Source organism: Rissa tridactyla, chromosome 3, assembly GCF_028500815.1.
Source record: "Rissa tridactyla isolate bRisTri1 chromosome 3, bRisTri1.patW.cur.20221130, whole genome shotgun sequence".
Taxonomy (NCBI): Eukaryota; Metazoa; Chordata; class Aves; order Charadriiformes; family Laridae; genus Rissa; species Rissa tridactyla.
In genome coordinates, this window is record NC_071468.1 from 16,169,000 (window position 1) to 16,182,261 (window position 13,262).

General features: G+C 39.7%; 1 protein-coding gene across 3 annotated transcripts in view; it reads left to right on the forward strand.

Moving 5' to 3' along the window:
• Positions 1-809: 809 nt before the first annotated feature.
• TMEM63A (transmembrane protein 63A) overlaps positions 810-13,262 on the forward strand; it is a 49,175-nt gene continuing 36,722 nt past the window's right edge. For all 3 annotated transcript variants that reach the window (XM_054193724.1, XM_054193723.1, XM_054193725.1), the window contains exons 1-8: positions 810-942; positions 1,716-1,845; positions 2,792-2,988; positions 5,238-5,317; positions 6,905-6,968; positions 8,356-8,393; positions 9,586-9,728; positions 12,092-12,143. In XM_054193724.1, the coding sequence (XP_054049699.1) occupies positions 2,803-2,988; positions 5,238-5,317; positions 6,905-6,968; positions 8,356-8,393; positions 9,586-9,728; positions 12,092-12,143 (563 nt within the window). In that variant the 5' untranslated portion in view covers positions 810-942; positions 1,716-1,845; positions 2,792-2,802. The remainder of the gene's footprint in view (positions 943-1,715; positions 1,846-2,791; positions 2,989-5,237; positions 5,318-6,904; positions 6,969-8,355; positions 8,394-9,585; positions 9,729-12,091; positions 12,144-13,262) is intronic.

Genomic DNA, 13,262 nt, shown 5'->3' on the forward strand with positions numbered 1-13,262 from the left:
ATGGCCCGCTCCACTTGTACCTGCACATTTGCCCACTTTACCAGGCTGGGAATTGCGAAATCTCTCTTGAAATCTCACACATCTTCCTCCTTTTTGGCTATAAAAAGCTCCGTTTGGATCTCAGTTGGTTTGGTTTTTTTTAATGTTAATGGATAATGGGAGTCATAGAGGCACAAAAGGGTTTTTCCTCCAAACCTGAGCCCTGTAGTCCATGCTAACATTAAAATTGAGAATCACCAAGTGGTTAGGAAATCCTTCACTCTTCACTGGAGAGTTTGTCCAGCAGAAAATGTTCGTAGATCACCTACAAAATTCTAAAGTAACTGTTGTAAACCACCACAGACATCATTTCAGCGGCATTGTGTAAAGGGAGAGCTTGGCTCAAGGCACCTTCACGGCAGCCCTGGCACACACAGGCCTCCAACCCTGAAGCCCTTTGCCGGCCCTGCCATATGGGAGCAAACCCATCTCCAGCACAGCTCCCGGCCTCTCCTCTGCCAGAGCAAAACCCGGCTGAACGAGGGCGGGGGCCTGCACCTCCCTGACCGCCATGTCGTGTTGGTGGCAGGCGACAAGGGACAGCGCTGCAAGAAAAACGACGACGACTTCCCCCCGGTTTTTTACTATGGGGTTCCCCTCCTTCAGTGGAAGCACCTCGGGATCTGAAAAAGAAGATCAGAAAAGCGAGGGACGCCAAAAAAGCCAGCCGCCTTCGGGGCTCTGATGCTCTGTGAGGGAATGAGGGAAGGAAGGAGGCGGGGAACCCGCGGCCGCCGCCCCGGTCGCTAACGGCCGGCCCCGTCCCGTCCCGGACACGCATGCGCCACTCCCGGGACTTGTTGCCGGGGTTCGTAACTGCGGGAGCGGGACGGTGGGCCGGCGACGCGCCCCGTGTGGCGACCAGGCAGAAAGGGCAGGGGAGGGGAGGCCGCCCCGCTGCAGGTAATGGAGGGGGACGAACGGCGCTGCCCGGCGGCGCCGCGTGGGGACGGGACGGGACGGGGCTGCGTGAGGGGGCCTCGGGGCAGGTCCTGCCGCGGCGGGGTGAGCCCTGAGGGGCGGCCGCGGGGGCGCGGGACGGAGCTGGCCGCCTTCCCGCCCCCCGCCGCCCGGCCCTCCTGAGGAGAGGGCCGGCGCCTCGGGGCCTCCTCCCCGCAAGTCCCCGGCTGGTTCCCCGTCTCTGGAGTCCCCGGACCGGTGCTTGATTCCCTGGAAGCTCCTTGGGTGGGTGCAGCGCGGCCCACCCCACCCCTAGGAGGTCCCGCCGTCCCCTCTATCTTCCTGACAGCTGGCTCGCTTAATCGCATTGGAGAATTGGAAGCTGTGTTAGATAAGAGCCGGTGCATTACTTAAAAGTTTAGCGTGCGGTCCCTGCAGTTGCTACAGCAAAGGTTTCCAAAAAATATTCAAAAATACTTCTCTCAGCCCTAAATTTCAATCCTTAGAAAGCAAGGGTAGATTGGCGCCACAAATTTTGTGTGTTTTTTTTTTAATTAATTATTTTTTTTTTTTTTTTTTTTTCCCCTGTGGTGAAACACAGTCAGTTGGGACAAAATTTCTTCCCCACCCTGTCACGCAGTTCCAGCGTTTAGTAAATGCTCTTTGGGGAGGAATGTTCTCCGTGTTGTTTTTCTGCTGTTTAAAGGCAGAACTTGTAGTTACTCATAATCTTGTTTTGGGTTGGTTTTTGTGGGGTTTTCTTTTTTTTTTTTCAGCTTCCAGAACAGTGCTGTCATCAGAGCCGGGTGCTTTCCTCTCACAGAGGCGTGATGCCAGAACAGTAGTGCCCCTGGACTTGTGATGAGTATCTACAATATTTGCTTTCAAAGGATAGAGTTTTCGGGGGTATGCTTTCTTTGTTAATTTATCAGTCAGAAGTGTGTTCCACATGAAGCATGCCCTTGTCCCGAGTACAAGGGAACCATCAAGTTAATAAGATCCAAGAAAAGAAATGTTTGAAGTGGAAAGCCCCCAAATAAGTGAGGAATTGTCTCCACTGGTAAAAACACATTTGTATCAATAGCCCAATCTTGTGCATTCTTGTATGCTGCTGCGTTATCTGAGCAGGTCAGATGACTAAAATGAAGTAGATGGCTGTTCTCTTAGAAAATTAGAAATACTCCTTGTTATTTCTTGTTCATATGATGTTTCTGTAATGAAATAATTCAATTTCAGTTTAATTCTCCTATTAAAAAGGGAAACTCCCAGAATATTCCAAGAACAAAGAGGATTATGTGTATTTGTGTAGTAGTTCTTTTCTGTGGAATTAGTGGTGAATTGGTTAATAATGTCAACGTCTTAACATTTGAATACAAAGTTCACAAGCCAGTGTGTTCACACATGCCCATCAACTAGGAGCAAAATCTTCAAACTGCTGTTGTTGGAATATTGAATGCCCTGTGTTACTCCAAAATCAGAATCCAGTCTATAACAAGTAGTTTGGTGTTATAGATTAGAAGATAGAGAAGTTTGTTTTGTGTGGGTCTTCTGTAGTCTTCGTCAGATGTCTGTAGAGGATGTGGTTGGTTAGATTTCTGGAATTCTTGCTTGGTCACTACTAGTAACTGAGCAGTTATTGCGAAATATCTTACAGGAGAAGAGGAAAGACTGTCAAATACGACTTCTCTTCCCAAGTAGTTTCCTGGTTGAATCTTCCTGTACTTTTTATACTTTTAATATTAGTACATCTTACAAATACCAGGCAGGCTTTTCACATGGTTGTTCCATTGTTTCACTTTTTGTTTCTCTCTCTCTTCTTTTTTTTTTTTTTTTTCCTTCTTCTTTCTTCAAGGGAAAGACAAAATGAACCCTTTCTTTTTTCTGGGTTTTGGACATTCTCATCTAGTCTACTTCTGGAACAGAAGTTTACCTTTCAACTCAACAAATGAGACATACTGCTACAGCACTGCCCAGGGCAGCACGGTGCTCCAAGGAGTAACTTTTGGTGGAATCCCAACTGTCCTGCTGCTTGATGTAACCTGCTTTTTTGTAAGCCCAGTTTCTATTTCTTGTATTGAAAATAATTCTGGCCGCCTCAAAAGCTGGATTGTTCAGAATTCTCGTATTTATCAGATAGAGATTTGTTTCTGAGAATCTTCAGAATAAGAAACGTGCTAAGGCTATCCTGGGAACATCAAAGCACTTTTCAAGTGTTGATAAAAGTTCACAAACACATGGGATGACAGTGGCACTGTATGTTGGATGTGTAGATGTAGAGAGAGTGCAGTATCATAGGGCCTGTATGTAGGGTCATGGTGCACTTTGTAGGGCTATCTCAGATTTCTATGTTTTGTCATAACTGCAGGAACATTTATTCCTTGCTCTGGGTTTAAGCACTGGGTACCTTTTCAGGAAGGGAACACCATTACTAACTTGATTGTTTTTCAAAAGGAAATACAATACTGAAAGTCTTATCACTTCACAAACTTTTTTAAGAGTAGATTTTGTGAAGCTGTCGAGGAAATAACGTACTGATCAGCTCAATCCTGACAAAAGGAGGAAAAGGATTACTTGCTGGCCTGGAGGCTCCAGGGTAGGCCTGAGACTCCAATAAAATTTACCATTATTTCTGTAAGTTTGGTCTAGGTGGTCTTAAGCCACCAGAAAAAGGGCTGTAGACCTGCAAATTGGCTTGATAAGTGAGATTTGTGGTAGTAAAATGAGAAGAAAAGGATGACATAGTTCCTGAGTTCTAGAAAGCTATTGTGGAGAAACTTAAAACTACCTGTGTAAGGTCTGAGATGGTAGTTCTGTAGAAACTTAGAGGATGTTCCTAAAAGTTATGTAGTGGCATGCTTTGCTATTGATTTGGTGTATGCAACAAGTCAATTTTCTGAGGATGTATGGTATTTACTGCTCTGTGCGACTGATGGCACAACATTTAATAAGATTTAGTTGGAGTATTTGGAATGACTTATTTTTTTTTTTTAAGCTGTGGTTGAATTTTAAGATGCTGAGTCTCTGCTTTTGAGTTCCGTGCTGTTGAACTCTCCCTCTAACAGCTTTAGGTAGAGGATTAGATGCAGTGTAGAAGGCTCCTTTCTTCTTCACACATACTGAATACTGCAATTTGTTTAGCAACTCCTGTATTCCTATTTTCATGACATGTTTACTGCAGATCCCTTTAGTAACTGTCAGTTGATGGGTTTCAGAATATTATTTCCAGGCTGGTTTCCTAAGGAAGTGAGGTTTATATATTGCTTTGTCAGCCCATTTCTGTCTGGCAGTTCCTCCTAATAACCATAGAGTGCATTAGGCAATTTCAACTAAAGTTGTCAAAGAATCTAGAGAACTTTCCTGCTTGCATGAAGTTTAATGCCAGATGAAGGAGGAGGATCTAAATTAATATTCCCTATTGGGAGGAAGGCTCTTATAAGAAGGTTATATTCATTGTGAAATCAGGAAATTAGCTATGTAATCTTCACACGTAGATAATCTTGACATGTATCCTGGCTGCCCAGTTGGTATTTGCACAGATCCAAATAAGTTACATCACTAGCACCACTTTCTAGCCAAACAGGTATGGAATGTAGGAGGGGCGAGAAGGTGAGGGCGTATGCTACATATGCATAGAAAGCAGGCCTTGTTACTTCTGCTTCATTGCTTTGTACAGAGGAACTTGTTTCTTTAAAAAAAAAAGAAAAAAGAAATGCATATATGAAATACATAGTGGTTTTTTTTCTTGTTTTCTTAGCCTCTTTCAAAAAGTGAAAATAGAGGGGGGAGATAAAAATTGCATTGCAGAGATCAAATATAGGCTTCTGGGGTTTATGAGTTTTAATAATGTATTACTTTTACAGCAGATAGAAATTATTTTCATACTTGAGAAGATAGTTGAGCCCCCTACTGCCTGCTTACATCACTGTTTAAAAATAAAATACAAGTCTTCCATCATAGTCCTGGTCATTAAGTAATGTATAGGAGTAAAGGTGTATTTATGAAAGTTTTGACTTCCTCTGAAGTACTACTTGCCACTTCTCGTGTCAAAAACTTTCATGCACTTGCAGTTCAGAAGTATTTTTGCATGCAGTTCTCCTCCTTTATAAATTACAGCAGGAAGGCAGGTGCTCTGATCCTTTGGTCCCAGACAGGCTGGTTAGTAGCATGGCCACCGTTAACATATGACAGTTGGTTTAGGAGCTAGGACAGCATTTTTTTTGACAGTTCCTATACACCTGAGAATAATTATTATGAAGTGGAAAAATAAGTATTCAAAGATCTTTGTTTTTATTTTCTAGATTTTAATATTACTGTTTTCCATTATAAGAAAGAGATTCTGGGACTATGGTCGTGTTGCTCTGGTGTCAGAAGCTCAAAGGTAAAAAAAGATATTGAGACTGATTTGTTGAAACCATTTGGGGAATGTGGAAGTAGGTACAGTAAATAGGGCTTAAATTAAGTGCATTTGTATCAATTAGATATGTTTGTCATCACATGCACATATTCGTTAAAAATGTCCTCATACTGCTTTGTGTGAAATAAATCCCACTCACAGAGTTACTGTTTGCAGCTTCAGTAATAAATTTGTGTGTTTGGCACTGTCATGAATTTCATTCTACCGTTGTGGGTTAAGGAAGTGGAGGTAAGAAAATAGGCTGCTTATCTGCTAAAGCGTCACGTTACTGCAGATTGATATTTACAGTGTGTTTCTGTATAGAAGGATATTAACTATTTTGTTTATCTTGGCTCAAGCCCAGTATCTTCCCAGAGCTCCCTGTTCAGCCCGTGCCATATTTCTGAAGGATTTAAAAAAGAAATGTATCATTGCAGGTTTCTGAAATTCTTCACTGATTTTTAGTAATATTGCAAATAGTTTGTGGTTTTGTTTTTGTTTGGGTTTTTTTTTTGTTTTTTGTGGTTTTTTTTAATATTATTTCTAGAGGATGATGTCTTGGGATGTTTAAAAGCTAGCTGTCTATTTATGAAGTGGGTAAACTTTAACAGCAAGCCTTTTCCTGCTATTAGTGGTGTGGCTAAGTTGTCATAAATTCACAACTAAGCCACAGGAAAGGACTCAAAATGTGTTTTTTAGGTATAATCTGTGGACAATTGTGAAAAGTATATGGAGAAAAAAAAAGAGAAAAGATGGGCAATAACTGTGACAGCTAGCTCAGGCAGCAAGAGTGAAGATGCTCTGGTCTAGGTGTCCATGTGGGCAGTATAAGCCTGCATGGGACAAACAGGTCCTTGAGCAGTCAGACACCTAGGAGCCTGTATTATTGTCCCTGCTGGACTGCGGCCTGAGCCAGCTAGGTGAAAATTATTGTAGATACACCTATGAATACACTCCATTTTAACATGTATTGTCCTGTAATTATGGGCTCATCACCATTGCAACATTTCCTTTTACCCACAAACTAAAACCGAGTACTTTGCTATATTTGAGGGCTACAGAGTCCTTTTAGCCTTGCTACAGGACTGAATTTGTGTGAGTAGGTAGCCCTGCAGGTAAGGGATTTAATTGTGCAGAGAAATTCTGAGTAGTGGCTGTAAGATGAAGGAAGTGAGGTGGAGGAAAAACAGGTGATGTCTTGTACCAAGGAATATCTGAACAGGAAGCCACCTTGCAAATCTGATCCTTACTAGGCTTCCAAAACACATGTTGTATTCCCTTGTGTTATTGTGGTTTAATATCCCAATAAAACATTGTTTTCTTTCTAGTTCAGTTAAATGCTCTCATGTCAGGAGCTCACACGTCCTCCCTTTTCAACGTGAGACACAGCAAAAGTCTCTGTAATTAAGCATATGCTACAAGATGAAAACCACAGCTTTCATAAGTGAAAAAGTGATTTTGTACTACTTTACTTTCCTTAATTACTTCAAAATTGTTAAAGTTGAAAAAATTCAGTGGAATTCCATCATCTGTTATTAAAGATGCTTAAAAGTGTAATTTAATGTATTTTAGTGAATCAAGATACAACCGATTGTCAACATCTTCATCAGTACCTGAAGATCTTGAATATGATAGGGTAAGTATTCTAGAGTTTGGCTTTTTTTAAATGTAAACCATTTAATGGAATCTGTTGTAACTTGCCATTCCACCTGGCTGAATGAACCAGTCATTAAACTAGAAGACCATCTATATGCAAAAATTAATAATGCATTTCCTGACAAACTAGGGCCACATCACAAACCAGTATCTTGTGTCATTGTTTTTGACTTTTTTTTTTTTTAATAAGGAGAGGGACTATATGTTAGAGTTTCAAAGGGGAGGTGGGGAAGAAAAAAGGCTACCAAATAATTTGTGCTTAAATAACAGTTCAAAAATTTACATTATGTTCACTTTGCTGAATACCTAGTTGGTCTTTATAGTACATTGTCTTCCTCATGAAGATGAGAAAACTGGATGTAAGTGTGAGGCTAGTAATAATGCCATATGCTCTTACTATTAAGACTGGTTTGGCCAAAAAATTATCTTCCACTCCAAACTTTTAATTGGTTCTGTCTATGGTGTCTTTGAATTCACATATCTCTAATTTTGGGTTGCAGCTTGAGAATAAACCATGTGAGAGCTGTTCAATGGTGGCAGCCTGCATTTTAACATTTTATATGTGTATCAACTTAAAATGTAGCTTTGCAACTAAATAATTGTGCAAGCATCAAAAGCATACTGGTGTTTGATCAGGATTGCTCTGCTATTTGTGTAGTTTTCTTCACCTTTTTTAAAACCCTAAAGCAACTTTGTTATTGAAACTGTTGAATAAAAATGTCTCTCTTCAGCTCCATACTCATACTTGAAAGAAGAGGCCTTTGGAGAGACCAAATTTTTTTGAACGGTACTGGAACATTCAGTGGAAAGTGATCTCTCCTGTACAGTTTCATAGGAGGATTTGTAAACCTATACAAGAAGGTTAACCTTTCTGTTAACGTAATCACAGCATTGTTTCTAATTACTGTTCAACTGATTAACTTGTGTTAGACTCTTATGGAACTTATCTTTGAAATTGGAGAGTCCCTGGAAATGGTTTTGGGAAAAAATAATCACCTTTTCTGCTCTAAAACAATCCTGTAAAAAAAAAAAAAAATTCCTTAGTAGCCTCAATCTTGACTTGTGTCCATTGGAGATGGGATTTGGGCACACTTGTATAAATTTAAGAAGCCCAAGCAATAAATGTGCAAGTAATAAAAACCCCATCCTTAAATATTCTCTGAAGACACACATATGAAGTACCTTGTAAAAAGTATGTAGAGTATGAGGTATTTTTCTGCGTGTTTCTGAATGATGATTTCAGAGCAACAAACTGCCAGCTTTTTAGCTAAGAGATTGGCTTAATAGAAACACTTCTCTTAATTGTACAGATTAGAGGCTATAGTTTTTTGTATTTAGCTCCTAAAAGCTTCCTTCTTTATTTATAGGGGTTTTGTTCTTGGATGACAGCTGCTTTTCGGATGCAGTAAGTATATGAAACAGAAATAGTGAGCCGTGGTTTACTTTGCTCTATGTTTTAATTAAAAAGGAGGGAGGTTCCATTCAATAAAATGTGGTTGGTTGTGTTTTTTTTCTTTTCTTGAGTAGATAGAATTTAATACAAACAGTGATACAGGTGCCTTTGGTGGGGTGGAAAAAGAATATGAAAACAAGGTCATCTCATGGGAATACTTCTTCAGGGTACAGTTGGCCTTCTGCTGGCAGCACAGGGACATCCTGATCTTGTGGCAGCGTGTGAACCTAAGTGAATTTATGGCATTTTTTGGGATTCTGAGATAATAACTAGGCTCCAGGCTTTTACCCTTCAAAGAGTACTGTGTGGGTGTTACCCTGTTTGAAGCCAGTCAGGCCCCAGGCAGGAAACAGGGTTTCCCTGCAAGGGTTTCAGTGGAGAACTGGCTGTTAAGTTGGGGCTGGAACTGACTAGGAAAAGCCCATCCCCACTGTTTCCTAGAGGCGGAGTGTTAGACATGTGATGTTCATTCTTTGTATCTCTTGGGGCTTAGTAAATCATGGTTTTTAAAAATCAATTTCTAGCTTGGGTTACGTTGAAACAAAAAAGGGGTGGGGATTCAGTCTATTTTTCTCCATTTTTTGCTAGTTTAATTCCTTCATTTTCCAAGAACTCCTATTTTAATGATCTGTCCTGCTAACAATGGACAGGTGATTAGGGTTTCATTCCAAAGCCCATTCATATCTTCTGTTAATTGGATGTCATAACAGTAAGGTGATTCTGTTGTCATTTTCCTCATGGGGAGCCTTTATGGAGATGAGTGAACACTGTCACAGTGCAATCTTAAAGTTGGAGAGCTAGGCTGAACACCTTGTGACTGTCATAAAGCAGGAGGTCACAGCAAATGGCTTTGTCCTCTTTTAGGCTGATAGAAAAGAAGATGGATTTATATTTGCTTTTCAGATTACTTGTTTCTGGTTTAGATTCCCTCATTTTATTTTTTGTATGCTGTTACTGCACAAGAAAAACACACTTTTGGAACTTAAATTTGTGAGTTAAAGGACACAACCATGTTGAAAATGGATAGGGATTAATGGAGATGTCACTGGGTAGACTGAGAAATTAGTGTATGTTCAGAAATGACCCCCCAAAACCCCAAGGATATTAAGTAGACTGACCATGTGCTTTTCTGTCTATGATGCAGCGATGACGAGATTCATGAGAGATGTGGTGAAGATGCCATACATTACCTTGCCTTCCAGCGTCACATCATCTGCTTGTTGATTGCTGTCAGCATTTTGTCTGTGTGTGTCATATTGCCTGTCAACCTATCGGGTGATCTACTTGGTAAGACTTTTTTTTGTATTCTGGGAAGAATTTTGTATTTTATATTGCTGCAAAAGCTTTTTGGATTTATTTTGGTAAACCTTGGCTTTTGTTTTTCTCCCCCCACCTCAGTCTGATGTGTGTCATTTTGTGTGAAACTTGTGTGAGAGCAGAGAGTTCTTTAAATGTCTGGCAAAAGCTGTTGCCAGAAACAAGATGGTAGACTACATGCAGACACAGAAGGCTAGACCTAGAAGGCTCAAGGCAAGATTAACTTGACCTATACCCTCTCAACTGGTGCTTATCTAGGCATTCTTTATGATTTTTATTGGTGGTGATTGCCAGTGAAAACTGTCTTTACAGTTGAGAAATCTTTTTCTGGTGTCCAGTCTGAATCTCTTTTGCTGCAATTTAAGATCACTGGGGAGAAGAGATTATTCTTTTCCTTTTTGCAGTATCCTTTTGGCTGCTTGAGGATTATCAATTCATCTGTGCTTGGTTCTCTCTTTGATAAACCAGACCAGTTAATTAACGAGAAATGTTTTCCATTTGACTGATCATAAAATCATCAGCCATCCTCTGAACTTCTTTTCTGTCTAGCCAGACTGTCTCTCATTGTTCCCTTCTCTCTTGGTTTGCAGCTTGAAACCAGACAAAACTTCTTGCTGAGATTTTGTCAGTGCTGACAAGACAAAGAATTATTTCATGTTTCTTGCAGTCTAGTCCTGATTATGTCTGCTACTGTGACACCTACCTCTTTCCATTATTAACTCATACTCAACAAATACAATAAGTGTGTCCTCTAGTCTGCCTTTCAGGTGGCTAGTAAGAATAATGGTGGACTGAACTCTGTTAAATCCTGTTTAAACACACTTCCATTTTTGGTAATGAGCCCTTATAAGCCCATTTTATACCTGGCTTTATATCAGTCTTGTCAAGATCATGTTTACAGATTTGTTCACTGTTTATCATCTTGGTAAACAGTGATGGGGGGGGGTGGGAAGCAATAATTCATTTGGTTTTCCCAGGAGCTCTCAAGCTTCTGTTTTGTTTTGTTTGTTCTTATACCACAACTATTGCATCTTATTTTGTGTACTGACCTTGCTGATCTTTGTCCCTATAATTTATTCTCTTCTATTGTCCTTAATAATGTGGCCTAGTTCTTGTTTTCAGTTTACTCCTGCCTGTGTTTTAAAGAGCCTTGTGACTTAGCCCTGGTCTGTAATGGGCTACATTGTACCTGTGCCTTTAGTGTTGTTTCTTTGTGGAACTGCCATCTCTGATTTCCATTTTATGAGCTCTTTCTTAGAAATTACCTGTTCATATTAATATCTGCTTTCTTAATGACCATTGCTGTTCTTATTTTCTGTTTTTGCATTTCTTTTCTTTTTTTGTTCTTTCAAAGGACACTTTGTCACTTCACGGTCACTTCTTCCTTGCTTTCCATCTCTGTGTTCTCAGCCAGTTTTACAGAATCAAATCCAACACTAGTCTTACAGAATCGAATCCAGCACTACTGGTGCCCTAGTTGCTGTCTTCACCTCCTTCGTAAAGTAGAGAGAGAGATGCCAATGTGTTCAAAGAATTTACAGAATGTAGTTCCCTCTTCTGGTCTAGTTACTACCTGTATATTTACACCAAAATGGATGTTTTTTACTGCATTAATTTTTGTGATGCTAGGAAATACAGCTGAAAAACAAATACGAACTTTTAGTGTCTCTCCCCTTCCTCCTCCACTTGCACCATATGTTGATTTTGTGCATTTGCAGTTCTTTCTGTTGTGATGAGTTAACTCGCAATGTGGTTTAACAGTCTATGCCAGAAGATTATTTAGCTTTCCAGATACACTTAGCTCTTTTTCCTTTGTGAACACGTACTCAATTTTCACTCACTCGCATTATCATTTTTTAAAAATACTTGACAGTCTAGAGAAACAATGTCGTATAGACTTTCTCATTGTTGACCTTAGTAAGGTTATCAGTGCTATTTTGTCAACACTGATTTAATGCAGTTAAAAAAAACTGAGATAAGAAATCGGTGAAGATGTGAAGGAAATAAGTTCAAATCTCTAAGCAATGTTCTTAATGGATGTGAAGGGAGATTGGAAGGAGAATCTGGGATCTAGTATTCAGATTTTTAAAATAATCTATTATTTCTCTTGATGGGCTGAATGTGGTATAATCCTGAGATTTTTTTCCAACTTTAAAGTGCAATGCAGTGTAAACCAGCATTGATTATGATTCTAAATCTTTTTAACAATGAACATGCTCAGCATTAAAAAGAAGTATATAAACATTTTAAAAAAACAGAATAAAAGCTGACTTTCTGATAGTTTGCATGTGAATGTTGCACCAGCCAATTATGCTACTTGTTTTTGTTCTTAGATAAAGATCCCTATAGTTTTGGAAGAACAACTATAGTAAACTTACAAACTGGGTAAGTAAATCTTGCAGAGTACTTTTATGCTTATGTCTGTTTCCTGACATAGTCTCTAAACACATGAATTGATACTTGCAGCATGGCTCATGGGGTAGGAATTACTTATTCACGCTTCATCAACTGAAACTGGGATACGTTCTGCCTCAGGCTATGCAGTTACAGTGCTGATAAGAAATCTGGAGACTTGGCTTCTACTCTCTCAGCTCTTACTTCTTGCACCACATGTTTCTCTTGGCTAATGACTACACATTTAGTGATATTATTTTCAGAAATTTCCACATTAAAAGAAACCATACTTCAGAAGGAAAATAAACCTGACAGCTTTACTAGAATGTGTAACTTGGATGACTTAAATTCTCTTGCATCAGATTTCTGTGTGTGCATATCTCTCCCATCCGAGATCATGATTAAAATTACTTCTATGTGTTTTAAAAACAGTCTATAAAATAGTTGAGATACAAAGCTCTTCAGTTTTTCTCTTTTAATACTTGATCGATCCACATCTATCCATGCTACTATGTCCAGTAGCATTCTGCCAATGCCCTTTGGTGTTTTTTTTTTTTTAACCGTGTTATGAATCCTAGTAACTAGCAGGGATTTCTTGTTTGGTTGGCATTTTTATTTGTAAAATAGGTTCCTGTATTTTAAGTTAATTGTAATTATTAATGCTCTTTGCAAAACTGAAGAACTGCTCACAGAACAGAACTTCTGTAATCTTTGAGGAAGGAGCTATCAGAGAAGCAGAATTTACTCCCTGAATTAGGCTGTTTTCAATTTGAGTAAGGATTGTGCTCAAAGAGAGTTCGATTATGCACTCAGCACAGAAACTAATAATGCCAATAAGAACATTTTGGCAAGTAGCATGGTGTGTCCTATTGGTCATCCAAATGAGAAGGTGTAAGCCAAATGCTGCCTAAAAATGCCCATGTAGTAGAATATCTGTTTTCTTTGTAGGTCTGTTACCCGTAGAATTTTATGTTAAGCAAGTAACCCTAATGGCTGGCCAATGCATCTGCGTAGGTGTGACTGACTACTAGTAACTACCTTTTTTCATGTTTTGTGTTCAATGAGAGGTTCTGACATGCTTAGGATTTTGATGGCTGCTTTTACCAGGCT